This window comes from Schistocerca serialis, chromosome 2, assembly GCF_023864345.2.
Source record: "Schistocerca serialis cubense isolate TAMUIC-IGC-003099 chromosome 2, iqSchSeri2.2, whole genome shotgun sequence".
NCBI lineage: Eukaryota > Metazoa > Arthropoda > Insecta > Orthoptera > Acrididae > Schistocerca > Schistocerca serialis.
Window position 1 is genome coordinate 891,094,028 of NC_064639.1, and position 20,407 is coordinate 891,114,434.

General features: G+C 40.9%; 1 protein-coding gene across 4 annotated transcripts in view; it reads left to right on the plus strand.

Moving 5' to 3' along the window:
- LOC126458229 (THAP domain-containing protein 5-like) overlaps positions 1–20,407 on the plus strand; it is an 89,633-nt gene that overhangs the window by 36,503 nt on the left and 32,723 nt on the right. The window contains exons 3-4 of one of the 4 annotated variants that reach the window (XR_007585598.1): positions 3,243–3,569; positions 8,027–8,059. Coding sequence is in view for 1 of the 4 variants with exons in the window: in XM_050095126.1 (XP_049951083.1) it covers positions 3,466–3,569 (104 nt within the window). In the remaining 3 variants the exon portion in view is untranslated. Of the gene's footprint in view, positions 1–1,190; positions 3,682–8,026; positions 8,060–20,407 lie in introns of those variants that run through there. The other 3 variants (XR_007585599.1, XR_007585597.1, XM_050095126.1) reach the window with 3 other exon arrangements.

A 20,407-nucleotide genomic window follows, 5' to 3' on the forward strand; every position in this document is an offset into this window, starting at 1 on the left:
AGTTGACGTGACCTGTATGATGGAATCAACCTGTTATGTCTTCCCCTGACCTCTTCCCTCTGGCATCTCCCAGCAGCAATGAAGGCCTGCAGCTACAAGTCGTCCACAGGACCCACAGTCAACATGCCCAAGGTTGAAGTCCGAGGACAAGGCCCATCCAATGCCCACAGAAGTGCAACTCTCCTTCATAATCTGAGTCAGACCTCGTTTATGGACATCACCCCAGCAGTGTGACAGGTTACAGACCATTCTCATACCAGTTGGATCCCTGCTCCATGCTTATACAATGCAATTGTAATTGATACTACAGTCAACTTCCAGAGCTGCAATCCCTTATTTCCTTTTACTCCACAGCTTGTCGTTCTCCAGGGATCTCATTCTCCTGATGGTCTCTCACCAACCCTTCATGGCCTCTGTGCTTTGTAAGAACCAGGTCGGCCCTTTAAGGGAAGACGGAATGCAGTTTTTATCCCTGTTCTGCCAATGTTATTTTACCCTTTGAATAGGTACACTTTTTTTCAAAAGAACTATAAGTGATAAAACAATGAAATTTTTACTCTGTGTGTGTGTGTGTGTGTGTGTGTGTGTGTGTGTGTGTCTATATATATTTTAGAGGGAAACATTCCACGGGGGCAAAATATATCTTAAAACAAAGATGATGTAACTTACCAAACGAACGCATTGGTATGTTGATAGAGACACTGACAAACACACACACACAATTCAAGCTTTCGCAACCCATGGTTGCTTCATCAGGAAAGAGGGAAGGAGAGGGTAAGACGAAAGGATGTGGGTTTTAAGGGAGAGGGTAAGGAGTCATTCCAATCCTGGGAGCGGAACGACTTACCTTAGGGGTAAAAAGGGACAGGTATACACTTGCGCCCCCCCCCCCCCCCCCACACACACACACACACACACACACACACACACACACACACACGTATACAGACACAAGCCGACATATGTAAAGGCAAAGAGTTTGGGCAGAGATGTCAGTCGAGGCGCCGCCATATTGGCGGTTGACCTTGAACGGGACTTAGCTGCAGAATGAGGCCGCTGGCGGATCGCGCTAAGTTTTAACTAAGCGCGATCCGCAGAATTGCTCGACTTCCGGCAGCGCCATTGTGGTTTATCAGGGCGCTACTTCCTGCCGCGCCCAGTTCTTATCAGTGCCTACATCCTGTATACAGGCAGCTGCACGCTCATTCGACTCGAAGCAGCCGCACGAAGCACACAGCCATGCCATACAGGAGGAGGAGATACAGCAGAAGATCAAGAATGCCTGTGTACAAGACTGTGGACACATTCACTCTGATACCTAATAATGTAGCACAAGAAGAGCTACTTAATAGTCCCATTACTTTTGTGGGGGCTAAGATTAACTTTTCATGTACTACAACAGAGGTTGTAACTGGTAATAGTTGGTTAACTATTGCTATGGTGAGAGGGAGTGATAAGCCTTTATTAGGCTTGGAGTCTTATTATGACAGAGACATTATTTGTTACCGTACTTGTTCTATTGTAGTTAAGGGCGATAGGAATTACTGTACAGCAGTTGTATTAACTGATAAACCATTCTCATTGTATACGAAGAACAGGAGACGTGTTAATGCTAATGAGAGAGTCAATATCTGGGTTAAGATTGATGGTGTATTAACCAACTTTTCTGAAAAAGGCTTTGCCTGAAAGCTTAATGAATAATAGTCTTTTCATTATACCTGTCTGTAGCTCAGTATGTTGTCTTTGCAGTGAGTAGCAATGTATCCTTTTCATAATATTAGTGATATTCCAACCTGGACTGTCCATTGTTTAAAGTAAAACTTTATTGTAATATATAATATATTATAATCATGATAATTCACACTTTACACTTGTATTCTTATCCATAATTTATTTCTAACAGGAAGCAGCTTTCTTTCCCTGCAATTGTTATTGGTCAAATCATATTAAACTCAGTCTGGTTAATTCACAGAATTAGTTTGTTGTGCTCTCCTGATTACAGTTAGTACACTCAGCTGAGCTGACATTCTTAGCAGTGAGTTGGAAAATGCTGTGATAGCAGTATTAAAAAAAAAGATGTGTTAAGAAAAAAGCAAAGAAATTTGATCAGTTCAGGTATCAAAGTAGGAAAAACAAAATACTGACATTGCTGAAATGAATAGATTGTGATAGAAGGGATTTGGATTGTTGTGATTTGGGAGGATATGGACACACAAACACACACATAGTTTTTATAATGTAATTCAGTGATTTGGGAGAATAGATGGATTCACACAAAGCCTTTATATTGTAATACATGATGCCACTCCTATTACAATGTACCAGAGCATGGCAGTAGTGTATAAGTTTATAATGAAGTTCCTTTTGTGTCTTGAGAGCATGCAGTTATGGTTATTAAACTCTGTCAAAACATTAAAAGGAAGTACATACAGGGTATGATCAATTAGTAGTAGGACTGAATTTCTGTAGCGCGAACAGAGCAGTGGAGGGGATTGGACCGTCTGGGCGTCATAGTTAGGAACCTTCCGGAGAGAGTGATATTTTTTTCCAGTTGCGTGCAGGAAAACTGTGAGGAGCACATCGGTTTTTGTGGTCCTCCGATCCGTAGTGTGGTCGCGTTTAGAGATGGAGAAAAATCTGTGTGAAACTCGGGAAAACCACAATGGAGACTCTTGGAATGATTAAGGACGCCTACAGGGATATTGCCTTGAACTGCTCAACACTGTTAGTGGCACTAGCTGTTTCTAGAGGGGTGGGAGCTCGTTGAAGATGACGAGCACGCCGGTCCCCCATCATCTTACAAGGATTGATGAAAATGTGGCCAAAGTGAAGGTGCTCCTGGACTCTGGCGGGCGCTTAAACATTCATCTGATGGTGATGCGTTGGGGATGTTGTAAGGTGCCATACAAAAAATTGTTACCGAGGATTTGGCCATGTAAAAGCTGTGTGCCAAGTTTGTGCCTAAAATCCTGAGTGACAAACAAAACCTGAATTGTGTGCAAATTTCCCAGGAAATTCTGAAAAACCCCAAATTTTCTTCACAATTTGATTACCAGTGACGAATTGCGGTGTTTTGAGTACAACCCGGAGACCAAACACCAGAGTGCTGAGTGGCACATTGCCCCCCCCTTTTTTTTTTTTTTTTTTTTTTTTTTTCCTGTTGCGGTGTGGTTCACTGGGAGCTGTGTGACTGCTAAATGTTATGTGGAAGTGCTTAAAAGGTTGTGCAAATTTGTCCTCAGAGTGTGGCCAGACTGCTGCTTGTTGGAAGCTGCACCAAGATAACATGCCGTGTCACAGCATGCTGCGAATGTTGGAACACGTGGCCAAGCACAGGGTTGCCACATTGCCTCACCCTCCTTAGTCCAGGTCTGACTTCTTCCTCTCCAACGGAACCTCAGTGGATACCAATTCGGCTCTGTAGAAGGTGTCCAAAATGCTGTGACAGTGTCCCTAAAGAGGATCATGGAAAGCAGGTTCCAGAAGGCATACGTGCAGTGGGAATCGCATCACACGCTTTGTCGAAGTACAAGGGTGCTACTTCGAGGAATTCTAAGGATTAGTACCAGGTAATTCAGTAAAAAAAATTTAAATTAATTCAGTTCTGCTTCTTACTGATTAAACCCTGTATTTATTTTGTAAAAGAAATAAACCGATGGAAAAACTTGCAACCTGTTCCAATCCATGTTTTTGTTTTATCCTAGAACTTGCTCATTAATAACTCATTATTTCCATCATTACTTCATGGTAGGAGCAAAAGTACAAATATATTTTTGTATCCAGTATTCAATAACAAAACGTTACTAACATCACCAACGAAACAGTCGTCAAAAAATTTGATTGACGTCTTTTAAATAGTTAAGTTTTTCTCATGGAGTGATCTCATATTTGTAGTATTACCAATAAATTTTAGTTATAGATAATGATTCAGGTAGAATAATTGGTCTAAAATTAAAGTGTCTTGCATGCATTTTCCCTAAAATTATGTAACATGAGTTTGAAATATCTGGCCTCACCAGCTGTTGAATTTGGTATTGTAATGGGATAAAACTCTAGAAGAACTTGAAGCATAAGTCAGAACCTTGAACTGCTAGAGGGCCATGTACAGCAGTCGCCCAGGCACCAGCCAGCGACCCTTGAGCTGAGTGGGTTTCTATAGCTTCCACAGCAGTGCCATTCATGTGGTGAAACCAGGCCAGTAACCAGGAAGAACTGCAGTTCGATCCACTGCCAATTTCAACAGGTAGTCATTGCCTTCATCCCAGGTAATTCGGCATGGCACACAGTCACATCATTACACCTTCTGCAACTTGTCACATGTAAGCAGTGTTTAACCACAGCTGTACAGGCCATCATCATTCAGCCAGCTGGGCAGTGATGTCTAGTCTGTGTCAAGTCAGTGCCATTGCTGTAATTTGCTGCCCCTGCCCCACAGAGGAGGTACCTCTGGCCTGGGTGGCCAACACTGCTCCAGCAACATCACTTCAGGATCACTCGCCACCACCAACCCAGCCAGCAATTCTGTTACATGCTGGGCATCACCGTGATCTACTGCCACACCAGCTGTCGCCACATGCAGTATCGACACTGTCAGTCAGCACACCATGACAGCACTCCCTGTGTAAGCAGCTTACCTGCCTGTACCACTGGTTGTGACTATACCAGCTGCTCAGTGTAAAATACTACGTGAAGAACGAAAGTGCATTTGATAAATGTATGAGCCAGATGGAATACTTAAGGATATGTTCATGTCTTTGGAGGTATCTCATTGGATGATAGATATAGGGCTGTGTATATGTCCACCACTGGTCTGTCTGCTGCTTCCCACATGCCACACTTGTCTGTCCACACTTCCCACATGCCACACTTGTATGTCCACACTTCCCATATGCCACACTTGTCTGTCCACGCTTCCCATATGCCACACTTGCCTCACCCAAACCATCTACGGACGTTACCATGCCCACAGGAAGACTCGAACCCTCTCTGAGAAGCAAGAACTGCTCAGGTTCCACACTGGTTTTTCGACAGCTACCCTTTTGACTGCTACATTTTGGCACCCATTTTGGAGCAATTCTTCTTGCCCCTTTTGTAATACAGAAGATACAGTAAAATCAAAATCACAGGTAGTTTTCCAGAACTTTCTTAGAAATGCTCGTTACATACTGCATTAATTGCCACTATTTATAGCCACTGCTCAGCTAATGTCGTCACGCTGAAGTCTGTTCTTTTCACAGTACAGCATACATTTAGCACTGATATAAATGCACCAATAACCACGGGATGAATGCTAGTTCGGTTGACATCTTAAAAGATAACATTTTCAAAGCAGCGTGCATAAATTTTTCCTCAAGGCACATGTGAAGATTTCCCCAAGTAAAATCTATTCCCAACATTTTTCATGTGTGACTGCACAGTTTCTGTGTCAGCTTCCACATGGCATTTTGTTTTTGAATGCAACACTTATTTAATTTATTAGTTCATGAATTCTTGGAATCAGTTAGAAAAGTTGGCCATGCAATTTATTTTAATTCACATTTACTGACTTTCTCTGCTCATCTTGGTAAGCTAAATACGAGCATGGCAAGGTTTCGCCAAGTCTTCCTAGATCTATGATGCCAGTAGATGTCCACACTTGTCATCTAATTCCAGTAAATTGCAGGCCAGTGAATTGTGTGTGCATAGCTGGTGCCCAATAGCATCTCAGATGTGTTCCATCCTGTTTAGATTTTGTGATTTTGGTGGACAAGACAATGCAAGTTAGCTATCACACTCCTCAAACCACTGGAGCACGTTTCTGGCCTTCTAGACCATGACAAGCTGCATGAAGGGAAGCAGATGGTCCGCAGTACAGTTCGTTTAGTCCACAGCTGGTTTGGTGCCTTCGATCACTACCACAGGTCCCATGGAAAGCCAAGTAAATGTCCCCCACAGACATGTCATGGTGTGTTGCATGTTCAACATCTTTCTCTAGATGTTCACAACAGTAGCATGTGAATGCTGTTAGAGACGCTTGTTCCCAGGCCGTGGGCCATAACAGTCTGCCGTTGTCAAAGTTGCTATGTCAGCAGATACCTCCATTGCTTGACCATATTACCGCTAGACTTATTCCCCATTAGTCTGCACTTGCATACTTTCCTTATCATGTCATGCCCTCTGTGCCACCAGACAGCATTCATTTTTGTGCAATGAAAATTAAAGAATTTGTAATAACTTTGCCATGGACCACCAGAGAAGCAAGTGTGACTGCTTCACCAGATCATAAGACAATGTATATCCTGCTTGCAATGTGGCAGTTGGAAATTCTGCCAATTCTACAGACTGAATGTGTGCCAGTTCCTAACTTCTGCTATTGCCCTGGTGTTGCAATCAGAGATATAGTTGCTGTTCGCATGTACTGATACCTCCTATGTGGTTGTCAAAGTTTCTTGTAACTGTGGAGGAATAGTAAATGTTTTCTTAGAGTGTGAAGACGGGTTTGATGCAGCTTTCCTAACAAGTCTACATTGTACATAGCTCTTCATCTCTGCATAATGACTGCAACCTACCTTTGAACCTGCAAACCAGTCAAGCCTAGTTCGATTAAATTGTGGGTGTGCAGCTACATCAAGTCAGCTTCTAATATTTCAGCTGTATGTCACTCAGCCATCTTCAGAGTGGGCCAAAAGACAGAAGCTCCAGTACTCACTCAATCCTTTTTAAACTCACAGACTGTGCTACTGCACATGTGAGGTGTCAGATACGTTGATCAGCGGCAAAGACGTAATTGTGTATTAATTATATCTGTGCCTGCACAGTCTTGAGTTTCATTGTCACACTGTCTTTATTACAGAGAGTGCCAGATTCCATGACATCTAAACTGAAGCTGCTCTCAGTTAATTAAATTTGCCATCATTGCCCCTTTGCCACAGAATACCAGAAACATGAAGTAGACGTTCACATTGTATCAAATTATTCTACCTGTTACCCAATTTGATTAGAACTTCATTGCTTCTAGAGAGAAACTTAGTAAGAAAATACTTTGCTAGTTAATTGTTTTCCGTAGGTCATTTTTACAATATACATTGTGGAATATGTCTACTGTATAAACATAGAACACACATTAAAAAATTCTGTTGATTCTAGTATGTGCTGTAATTCTGCTGTAGTGTCTTTTTGTGCTTTGCGTAGGCCAGTTAGGAATTGCTGTGGTGGCATTAAATTAAAGTAGAACTTAACTGTCCGTGGATGGTGGATGGTGTGATACACTGATTTTTGTAGTGTAGCTACTCCCGTCATTGCATCATTCAGACTCTCAGTGCACATAGCAGCCTAGCTGTGCCCACTCTACTGTCCAATGCAGTCAGTCAATTTTGCACTGTCCGTGAGTCACTGTTCAAGGCCTCCGCAGTATCTCTTATTCTGCACCAATCGGCAATCTGTTGTCGCACTATGCTGGTATTGTCTAGCCCAGTGGTTCCCAACAAGTGGTCCACAGACCCCCAGGGGTCCATGAGCTATGCCAGAGGGGTCCACAAGATGCTATAAGAATAAAAAATATATTAAATATATTTCATATGATAACAGATTTTTTGTTTTGGCCACTTCCTGCATGAGCAGAGCTTTAGCTTTAGCATCTTCCTAGAGCCAACCGACACTAGCACACACTATTTCTTTTTAAGGAGTTTGTTTTGCTAATCACCCAGATTTGAAGGCAAAGATTTTGAGCAATAACAATCACGCTCGGTGAGGGGGGGGGGGGGGGGGGGGGGTCCTCAACAAAATTTTGTTGGGAACCCGTGGTCTAGCCTATGCTGTTCTAAGTTTGACAACTGAGTGGTGACATCATTCCGTTCTTGATCTAGGGGCCTCCGTACTTGTATTCATCCCATCGTGTTGTTCAGATTCTGGATGTCTTCACTGTTGGCTGAGCCAGAACCTGTTTCTATTAGTTTCCCACCAGCATTTAACCAACCCCTCCTCTTATGTACCAAGGTTCACGGTACCAGGTCCATTGCCTGTCTAATTTGTTCTCTTGGTTTTTCAGATGAGGGTATTCTGATTGTACTGCAGTTGAATATGTTTCTTTCTGTGCATCTTGATGCATCTCCCATAATGCATCTGGCAGTCTACGCACTTCATTCGTAATCTCCCTTGCATTGGAAGGAAGTTAAAGCATGCATCAGTGGTTTGTCAGCAGGACGTCGGGCTGCCTGGAGAAAACAGGACTCTAGACTTGAAGAGGTTGTGCCTGTAACAGTTAGTACTCCCCTTCTGGCAAGGTGCAGCATCAACATGACCATGATCTCCCTTCAGAAGGCCAGATTACTTGTGCAGAACTGTACAACCCCAATATATATGAAACAGCACTGTATCAACCCCTCAATAATGAAAAATAAACAAATACTTTAAAACATATTACAAATAGTACAAAATAAAACTGGATGACTTCCTAATAATCTATACAAGGACAAACTATGTAATATGGGCGAATAACAATCTCGGATCTTATCTATTGACGTGACTTAAGGATATGCAAGTGCAGGCTTTCTCGGTGAATTTCATATATGAAGCCTTCACGGGTTGTCAACCGAGTAGCATCGTCCTCTCTTTGCAACGTTTTGATGGAATGCATCTCCATCATCTTCAGGCGAAGTGTCGGTATATCGTCGGTCGCGGGCTTATATCTCTGCTGGACCGCTTCCCGCGGCCGGCCAATCACGCACCCGCGGAATCGCCCGATGTGCCTGGATCGGCCGGTGTTATGGGGGACTTGAACCCCGCACACGCATACCCCCCCACCACCGGCTGATCCAGGCACATCGGGCGATTCTACGGGAGCGTGTTTGGTCGGCCACGGGAAGCGGAGATCGGTCCAGCAGAGAATAAGCCCGCGACCGACGATATCCCGACACTTTGCCTGAAGATGATGGAGATGCATTCCATCGAAACGTTGCTACGAGACGACGATGCTACTCGACTGACAACCCGTGAAGACTTCATATGTGGCTTAAGGAATTTGAGACATATACTGGTCACAAGCAATCTGTTTCTTCTGTATTCCACAAGGTTTTGCACTGTGGTAATGGATTGACAGCTGCCTTAAAAGCTGTAATAAGTCCCTTGTGATTAATTGAAGTTTTTGTGGGCATTTCTATTTTAACATTGACAGGTGAAGTCATTTCCACTATTTATGATGGATGGTGTCGGGTCAAGAATTTCTTTGTTTTGCCTTTCATTGTATATGGATCCATTTCTAATAACCGTTGGCCAACCCTGCATTGTGCTATGTGCTGTTGTTCTAAGGCTTTTGTAGTTTTATTTGTTACCATACATCTCGTAATTTCTTAGTAAACTTCTTTACTTATTTGACATTGAATCTAAACTTCGACTTAATAATTTCAAAAAAGGCGTTTTTCTTCCATATATTACATTGCATTGTGAAAGACCAGCAGCTGTATGAACTTTGTTTAGAATTGTATGCAGCATTCACGAAATTTAAATATACATCCCAATTTGCATGACTGCAGGAATCAGTTGGTGGTTAAGATCAGCTTGCACACAAGGTATTCAGTTTCTGAAATATTGCTTGACATCTCGTTTTCTAGTCCTCCAGCAAATTTTTTCGGTAAGTCATCTATCAGTTGCTCTTCCCACACCATGTCCTGACAACATATGATAAAGTGCTTGTTTCAAAACTTTGTTCTGGAAAGCTGCCAGTACTAACATTCGTAGTTCGCACTTTGTTGTTCTGCACAGCAAACCGTTGTGCGTCACAAGCAAAGGTTGCAACTTGAATTCTTGACAGTCAGCAGCTTCAACCTTTCACCATTCAGCAACACTCCCGCAGTGGTGCTTGCAGAACTGCAATTTTCCTCCACAAATTGTTGGTGTTATTATGTGTTTTACCTGGCTTGTATATTATCTTGTAAGAAAATTCATTCAAAAGGCCCATCTTGTTAATCTGCTGCAAGCATCCTTCTATCCTAATAACCATTTGAGAACAATGTGATCCGTTACGGTTTTAAACTTTCGAACATATAAATAACAACGGAAGTGATACCGTAGACTACTGCTAACATTTCCTCCTCAGATGTGGAATAAATTTCCTCTGCTTTATTCAGCTGTCAGAATGCATATCATGAAAGATGCTCTTTACCACTTACGTTCTGTTCTGGGGACATCCAAGAGCCATATTACTTGCACCACAAAACTGGATCCAGTGTCAATGCTCACTTTAACATATCAAACACTAATTACAAAGATCGGCAAAACTTTGGAACCGTGTAACTGCCTTCAATGGTGGAAAAATTCTGGATGGCTGAGACCAAGCGTGGATCTTCCTTGCTAATTACATGCCCAGCTAATTTATTCCATCAGTGCAAAATGTGTATCAATGCTTAGTATTAGTCGTGATATTCAGTCTTCTGAATGTCTCCTCCAACTGTCATACTTGCTCCTCCATATCCTTTTTAAACACAGTGATGATGATGGGATAATTTATATATTTGTTTGGTATCAGCAGTCTCAGAAAGTTGGTGTGTGCATTCTTGAGTCTGAATGGCATTTGACAATGTTAGAAGTGACCCCTCCCCCCAGAAACGGAGAAAGCTGTTTTTGTCGAGCCTCTGGTGCTAATTCCAGTTGCTATATGCTGTTTAAATCCATAGTGGAGAAATGGTTATGCTGACCTAAGTCATCAAGAGCCCCTATAATGTTTGGTATCGGATGTACATCAGTGATTGTGTTTATGTGTTGAGGTATCAGTGATCACAGTAAAATCAGAATTTCGTTTTAATGCTGCCTGGTGACTTTGTTAGGACCAAGATTATGAGTGTTCCCCCAGGGACTGTCAGTATACTCAATCTAGCTGCTGGTCGGTCAATTCTTCCATTATTGAGTGCATACACTCTGGAATTTGATATACACTGGAGCATTATTCCCTGTTGGTATCCTATGTTGCATGAGTGGCGTTGCTGGTAATGGACCTTTTGGGTTTCTCAAATCCATGAGCTGCAGTAACAAAGCTCCATTGCTTCCCTATTAGTTCCCTGTACATGTTTCACTTTCTCATGTAATGCAGATGCATTGATGGTTTGCTTGCAGCAGAAGTCTGCACTCGACCTACCCATGTCATCTTCTCTTAAAACATCCTTATTAGCTCTAAACTTTTAAGACTTTTAAGTAATTTCAAAAATGTGTTTGGACCCAAAAACATATCCACATATGTACTCTGCAAGCCAGCACATTGTGCTTGGCAGAGGGTAACATGCACCAGTACTAGTCATTTCCTTTCCTGTTTCACTCACAAATACACCAAAGGAAAAGACTATCTATAACCCTCCACATGAGCCCAGTTTCTTGTATCTTCTTCGTCCTTAAACAAAATGTATGTTGACTGCTGTAGAATTGTTCTGCAATCAAATGGCAGTTCTCTAAATTTTCCCAATGGTGTTCCTAGGCAAGGACTTCATCTTCCCTCCAGGGATTCCCAGTTGAATTCCCATAGCATCTGTTTGAATCTTCAGTAACAAATCTAGCAGCCCATCTCTGAATTGACGTAATAAACTGAAGTAGAGCATCCACCTTACTGCCATCCTCACGTGCTCATGCCATTTCATGTTGCTCTGCACATTCCTTCATCCATAGTTTGCAGTATATCATGAGAAAAGGGCAAGCTGAGTTTTGCATGAACGACCACTTCCAAGACCGTGCTGAGTCATGGACATAAGCTTTTTGGTCCAAAAGAAATTTATTATATTCACACTCGTGTTCTAATATTCTGCAGCAAACCAGTGTTAAACATATTGGTCTGCAGTTTTGAGGGTCTGTTCTTTCACACTTATATACTTGAGTCACTTCCACGTTTTTGCTGTCGCTTGGGATTTGGGCTGGGTGAGAGATTCACAGTAAATGCAGCTAAGTAAGGAGCCAGTGTTGTAGAGTATTCATTCTAAAATTGAATTGGGATTCCATCTAGATCTGACAACTTATTTGTTTCTGCTTCGTTCAGTTGGTTATCCACGCCAGGGAATCTTATTACTACGTTTTTCATAAGGGACTCTGTGTGATGGTCAGACACTGGTATGTTTGCGCAGTCTCCTGAATGAACAATTTCTTAAACGTGATATTTAAAATTTTGGTTATCCTCTTGCAGTCTTCCACTGCCACATCAGATTTGTCAATGAGTGATTGGATGGAAGCCTTAGATCCGCTTAGCAGTTTTATATAGGACCAGAACTTTCTCAGGTTCTCGGCTGTATCTTTAGCAAGGAAAACTCCCCATTGCGCACCCCCCCCCCCCCCCCCCTCCCCCAGATTTAGTGGTAAGATGACCCAGTGGATAGACCATCAAAAACTGGGTACAGCTCAAGCATCAAGCATGAAAACGAAGAGAGTGTGCTGAACTGTAAAAAAAGCAAAGTGACCATGGACATCTCATAGAGAGGAAAACAACAAATAAATGAGTGCGAACTGTGTTACAACAAAGGAATTAAAGAGTCAAGACTTCCAAAACTGAGCACAACTTAAAAAACTTCGAAAACATATGTTTTGGTAGAGCACAGAGAAACTGTGTGATTGTGAAACTGGTGCATTCATTTGCTGCAGTTTATGTGACAAACTATTAAGTTTTCATCATTTCTTTGGGAGTGATCACATTCATATGAACACCTATATCAGGTAAGTAGGCATGTCTAACTCATGAAACAGTTGACAAATGAGATGTGTCAATAAGAGAGTCCTATCATATGTCACACATACTGTCACTAATGTTGTGTGTGACACACCAGAATATTTCTCACTGAAGGATTTGGTTGACTTGTCATCAAACGTTTGTGGTTCCCATTTGAAAGTCACTTCCTTTTGGTTGCTAATAGAATAGTTGTGCAGAATCAGTGGTCATCACAGGTCCCCATCTTACACCCCGCTGTGCCACAACTGCACCCTGCACGATAGATAGCCAGGCAAAGATGTATCATAGTCCCAGATAAGGCCCGATGGCAGATGTCAAGTACACATTGACTTTCTTTCCAGCCCTGAATCTTCCAAAGGGGCTCTATAACTCACCAAACGTTGGAGCTTCTGATATGATAAACCTATCCATCCCACCTTAACCACTCACCAAATAAATGAAAACTATTCTCTGACAAGTATAACAGTACTATCGTACATAGGTTCCACTGAAATACAAATGAAATGTGTTTCCTGTTAAGTTGTGCTGAAAATGAAATGGAAACAAGTTATTGTAAAACTGTGATGTGATGGAACAGTCTCACGATGGGTGTATCAGAGATTATAGTTACAAAGACATGATAATAAAATACTTCCCATCAACATCTGTAAACTTTACAATAACACCTATGAAATATGTCAGATGGCACACAGTGCATTACAGTGAGAACGTATTCTCCATTGTATATAAAATATGATTGTCACTTGGATCAGACCGCGATGAATAATGGGGGGTACCACAACCAAGAAAAATATATTATGCTCATACATAATATAATAGAGTAATGTGTGACTACCATTGTGTAAACACAGTCCTGAGCCACATTTAAGTATGAAGACTTAAATGGTCTATCCACACCAAACGCATCCAAAATATAAAACAGGTAAGTAAGTACTATAAGAACCACACTTTTACTGATACCTTTATTATCCACATTCAGTGCATCCACTCATAACAAATTTTGTTCTCTGTAATAGGTCATTTGTGAAAATGGGCAAAGCCTGAAACCAGTCAGCCAAATAAGTAATTAGCAGCTTTGTTGTTAAGCATTTTTAAATGTATTTTCTTCAATCGTAGTGTAACGTTAAGAAACATGCATGTACTTTTTTATAACAGATGATAGAAGTGATGGCCTTGCGTACTGAGAGTTGCTATTGCCACTTAACAAGCAGTTTGACTATACTTTATTGCAAGATTAAACCTGATGTAAACATTACACCATGTATTCTTCAGCGTTTGCTTGAATCTCATTGGATTTCGTTTCACATGGAGCGGAAGCAAAGCTGTGATCAGTCAGTCAGGTACGATCATAAGGATACGTTTTATGCTGTGTTACACGCACATAAACTGAGCAATAATGTGGGACAACAGCTGTAATCTTGGAAAGAACTGACCAGCCAGCAGTCCAACTAACCTGCAATGATGTGAGCAGTTGCAGTTAGACATAAAAAAAAGATGAGCTAAGAAACAGTATAGCTTCAAATGTCATTTAATTTTTAAAGAGAATGGGATAACATTCATCAAAACTCCAGCACTTCTGCGTGCTTCTTAGGTGTCCAGGTGGAAAGCATAAAATGCTCTCGTTCTCACCTGACATGATATCCTAATTACAAACAAGGGTGATGAAAATTTCTAACTTATACACAGGTTAATTTTTCTGAGCAATCTATGTGTTACGCAAAAGCATACTGCAGGGATTTCACTGTACTGTTGAATGCTGAAGCCACTGAATGTGTTAATTACAGTCAGTCATCTGGTAATATCTTAGCTCCTTCCTTATTCGAATTCGAGAAATACATTTCAGCTCTTGAACTGTCATCTGTTATGTTGATAACGAGTCGATCAACAACTGAATCCATAATGCCAACCAGGCACCATATTTTTCTCTTCTTCTTTTATGACATGACGTTCTATATTCTGCCAGGTTCAGCAGTGACATGGGAAAAATTGCATGCATTAGTTCCTGTATGTCTGGCAGCTTAACAGTCCTGTTATTTCTCAGGCCACATCCATTAACTTGGTTCCAAATCAGTTCTGTTGGGTTCATATTGTAATGGTACAGTGGTGAATGGAGAAGTGAAACATTTGTATGGTGTGCTCGATGCTGTGAAAATGATTGTTTTTCATGTTTCTACGACACTTACCTGCATCTGTAGTATAAAACAATGGACATCGTCCAAACTGTGTTTGATTTTTCATTTTTGCCTCAAACATTAAATTTTTAGGTTTTCTTAATTTAAGAAACCATTATTAAAAGTCTTTCATAAAATATTGATAACTAAGAATTTATATTTGAAATGAAAACAGGTATTTTGCGTGTAGTATGTAATTAAAAACAAGGTGATGTGCATTAATCATAAAAAATAATAATGAATTGTAGAATTAAGATATGTAGGTATTCCAGATGAATGAGGAAAACATTTGACTGAGGCAGCGAAGAGGGAATAGCAGTAGGTTATGAATATATTACCCTACAATCTCCACTATGTATTCAGCGTGCTTGTATGTCTCAACTGTATCTAATAAAGTCCTTCGGAAAACTTCAAAGCCGATTAACTCTGTAAATTCAAAAAATGTTAAGAACAACCTATTTCTCGGCACTTTTTAACTGTGCTCCACATGCGTGTCTCACAACAGGACAGGAAGCAGCAGCCTCGGCCATTTTCGTACTACATATTAACAGTGTGATGATCTGAGCACAGCAGTGCAGAGGCTGTGAATGTAAACAATTTTTTAAAGAAAGACTACATAGCTAAAGCGTGATTAAGAAAAACGTTAATGGCTGTTAATACATTTGAATATCTTATAAAGTTTCATTTAACGTAACTTTGTAATAATACATTGATACACAAGTATGACCTACTTCCAAGAGCGTAACACCACCAGTGTGTGTGTGTGCGCGCTATGGCTTCTGACAGCCATTGCGTTTGTGTTTGCTTACATCAGGTTTATTCTTAAGATAAATGGACTATAGAGATGATAAACGGTTATGTGAGGCGTACCGATTTTTTGTGGAACAACCTGTATTATCAACTACCAATACATTGATAACCCACAGAAGAGCCAAAGAAGGTACACTGGTTGGTAGTTACTGGTGTCTGGAGTCACATTTGTTACAAGGGGGCCTGACAATGCCATATTGGTATCGAGGAAAACCCCCGAATTAATGATGTGTGATATACGTGACAAAGAACATTATAGACATTATTATAGAGCTACAACCTTTTAGTTTCTTATTGGAGACAGCTACCCTATGTGAACTTAATTTTTAGTCATGATCCTCCTTACTTCAGAATGAGGTGAGAGAGAGATTAATTATTTTACTAAATGTTCTGTATCTTAATTCATTGGTATACTATTCTTTTTTGTTCTGAACTATTTGCTCACACAAGAAATAATTATTAAAAATATCTGCTAAACATTAACTTTATTTTTAAATGTCCTCATTCTCCTTAACATAAATCATATCTCCTGTGGTCATTCTCTCTCAACAATACTCCAAATTGATTTTGTTTTATTGTCTGATCAGTCGGACAAGATACCCATACTCTTGCATGTTTCCACAACTTTACTTAGTATGTTACAATGTTTATGGAATATTAAACTGTTCCTGGATCATTGCTTGTCTCTCTTACATCAAGATGGTACTGATACACACAGTGATCCAACATTTCTTCAATGTTTTAAAAACTGTTTTTATAAGAATTAAAAATTCACAATAGTCACAGTATTACACTAGAGTAGTACTACTGATCAATTTAATTCAGATATTAAGTGTCTGATAAGAAATATTGCAGTGAGGTTAGAAAACATTATCAAAAATTTATTGCAAGAAAAACATGGTTTTTGAAAAGTTTACTCAGTTTCAATTACCCTATGGTCTGGTACATAATAACAGTAATGATTGTGTTGTAGTCTTCAGTCCAAAAACTGGTTTGATGCAGCTCTCCGTGCCACTCTGTCCTGTGCAAACCTCTTCATCTCAGAGTGACTGTTGCAACCTACATCCTTCTGAATCTGCTTACTGTATTCATCTCTTTGTTCTCCTTCTATGATTTTTACTTTATACACTTCCCTGAAGTACTAAATTGGTGTTCCCTCGATGCCTTGGAATGTGTCCTAAGCAACGATCCCTTCTACTAATCAAGTTGTGCCACATATTCACCTTCTCCCCAGTTCTGTTCAGTACCACCTCATTAGTTACATCATCTACCCATCTTCTTCTTTCTTCTCTAGCACCAAATTTTAAAAGGTTCTATTCTCTTGTCTAAACTGTTTAATGTCCACATTTCGCATCCAGACAGGCTACACTCCATACAAATACTTTCTGAAAAGATTTCCTGACACTTCAATCTATACTCGATATTAACAAATTTCTCTTCTTCAGAAACACTTTTCTTGCCATTGCCAGTCTACATTTTATATCCTCTCTACTTTGATCATCAGTATTTTGCTGCCCAAGTAGCATCTACTGCTTCTACTAGTTCCCAATCTGATTCACTTAGCATCACCTGATATAATTTGAGATTCCATTATCGTTGTTTCGCTCGTGTTGATATTCATCTTATATCCTCCTTTTGAGTTGCTGTCCATTCCATTCAGCTGCTCTTCCAGGTCCTTTCCTGTATCTGACAAAATTACAGTGTAATCAGCAAACCCCATTGTTTTCATTTCTTCTCCCTGCATTGTATTCCTGCTCCAAATTTTTCTTTTGTTTCCTTTACTGCTTGCTCAGTATACAGATTGAACAACATTGGGGATAGGCTACAACCCTGTCTCACTCACTTCTGAACCACATGCCCCTCAATCTTATAACTGCTGTCTGGTTTCTGTTCAAATTGTAAAAGCCTTTTGTTCCTTGTATTTTATCCCTGCCTCCTTTAGAATTCGGAAGAGAATATTCCAATTAACGTAGTCAAAAGCTTTCTCTAAGTCTGTGAATGTAGGTTTGCCTTTCCTTAATCTATCTTTTATGAAAATCTGTAGTGTCAGTATTGCATCGCGTGTTTCAACATTTATACGGAATACAAACTGATCTTCCCAGGGATCAGCTTTACCCTTTTTTCCATTTGTCTGAAAAGAATTCGTGGTAGTATTTTGCAGCCTGCTTTCTTTGGAATGGTATATTCTTCTTGACGTTGAGGATACTTCATCTGTCTCATACATCTTGCTCACCAGATGGAAGAGTTGTCATGGCTGGCTCTCCCAAGATTGTTAGTAGTTATAACGCAATGTTATTCACCCCCAGGGCCTTGTTTCGATTTTGTTCTTTCAGTGCTCTGTCAAATTATTCACGCAGTATCATATCTCCCATCTCGTCTTCATACTACCCTCAAGTACATCTCGCTACCCTTTATATACTATTTCCACCTTCCTGCTTTCCCGTCTTTGCTTGGGACTGGTTTTCCATCGGAGCTCGTGATATTCATACAGGTGGTTCTCTCTTCTCCAAAGGTCTCCTGTGGGCAGCATCTATCTTATCCGTAGTGATATTTGCTTCTGCAGCCTTACATTTTTTCCTCGAGCCATTCCTGCTTAGCCATTTTGCACTTCCTGTCACTCTCATTATTGAGACGTTTGTATTCCCTTTTGCCTGCTTCATTTGTTGCATTTTTATATTTTCTACTTTCATCAATGAAATTCAGTATCTCTTCTATTACCAGGGGATTTCTACTAGCCCTCATCTTTTTATCTACTTGATCCTCTGCTGCCTTCATCTCTCAAAGCTATCCATTCTTCTTAGACTGTATTTCTGTCCCTGTTCTTGTCAACTGTTTCCTAATGCTCTCTCTGAAACTCACTGCAACCTCTAGTTCTTTCAGTTCATCCAGGTCCCATCTCCTTAAATTCCTGCATTTTTGCAGTTTCTTCTGTTTTACTCTACAGTTCATAACCAATAAATTGTGGTCAGAGTCCACATTTACCCCTGGAAATGTCTTACAATTTAAAATCTGGTTCCTTAATCTCAATCTTACCATTATATAATGCTCTCTAAAACCTTCCAGTGTCTCCAGGCCTCTTCAACGTATACAACCTTCTTTCATGATTCTTAAACTAAGTGTTAGTGGTGATTAAATTATGCTCTGTGCAAAATTCAACCAGGTGGCTCCCTCTTTCATCCCTTTTCCCAGTCCATACTCACATATGACTTTTCCTTCTCTTCCTTTTCCTGCTATTGAATTCCTGTTCCCCATGACTATCAATTGTCATCTCCCTCAACAACCTGAATAATTTCTTTTCAAACAGTGGAAAATCCAGGATGGAATGTAACAGTATTATGAGAAGGAAAGTCGCTACTCACCATATAAAGGAGATGCTGAGTCACAGATAGGCGCTACAGAAAGACACTCACAATTAAAGCTTTCTGCCATTAAGGTCATCAACAATACACACATATGCACACAGTCCATAAACCTAACCACCCAGGATGCCCCTTTGTGACCAGTTACTGTGCCCCCAGTGAGAGAATCGCTACTCTCATAGACCAACACCTTCAACGTATTACCCAGAAAGTACCCTCGTATGTAAAAGATAACCAACCATTTCCTCCATCAACTCTCCACATTTCCTCCTGTCTCTTTACCACATAGTGCCCTGCTCATCACTATTGATACCACCTCCCTGTACACTAACATTCCTAATGCCCAAGGTCTTACCGCTATTGAACACTACCTTTCACTGTGCCTGACAGATTCCAAACCAACCACCTCCATCCTAGTCGTCATGACCAACTACATCCTCACCCACAATTACTTCTCCTTTGAAAGCATTACCTTCAAACAAATCCGGGGTACGGCTATGGGCACCCACATGGCACTATCCTATGCCAATCTATTCACAGGCCATCTAGAGGAGTCAACCCAGAATCCTAAACCCCTCACCTGGTTCAGGTTCATTGATGACATCTTTGCTATCCGGATCAAAGGTGAGGACACCCTATCCACATCCCTCCAGAACCTAAACAGCTTCTCCCCCATTTGTTTCACCTGGTCCCACTCAACCCAACAAGCCACCTTCCTATATGTTAACCTTCACCTCAAAGATGGCTACATCAGTACCTCCATCCATATGAAACCTACTAACCACCAGCAATACCTTCACTTCAATAGCTGCTCGTTCGATATCAAGAAGTCCCTTCCAGAAAGCTCAGCCATCCTTGTCGTCGCATCTGCATTGACCAGCAGCCCCTCTCGAAATATACCGAGAGTCTCACTGACCATAATTATTGTCACAACCTTGTACAAATATCCCGTGCCGTATCTTTCCAGTCTCCCACCACCTCCCAAAGTCCCACAGAGCAGCATTCCCCTCATAACTCACTACCAGCCAGAATTGGATTAACTGAATAAGTTCTCCACCAGGGTTTAGATTATCTCTCATCTCCTGAAATGAGAAATGTCCTGCCCGCTATCCTTCCCACCCATCCCACAGTGGTATTCTGCCATTCACCAAATCTACAATATATACTCATCCATCCTTACACAACCCCTGCTCCCAATCCCGTACCTCATGGCTCATACTCTTGCAATAGACCTATGAGGGTGGTTGGAAATGTTCTCGGAATCACCATGAGAGGTCATCACTAACACAAAGAGTTGTTCACGTAATATTCATTGGAGTGTCGCGTGTAAGCGCATGCCACATCAGTGCTCTTGGAAGAGAGCTGTTGTTCCCGCGTGGTGATTCACGAAGATG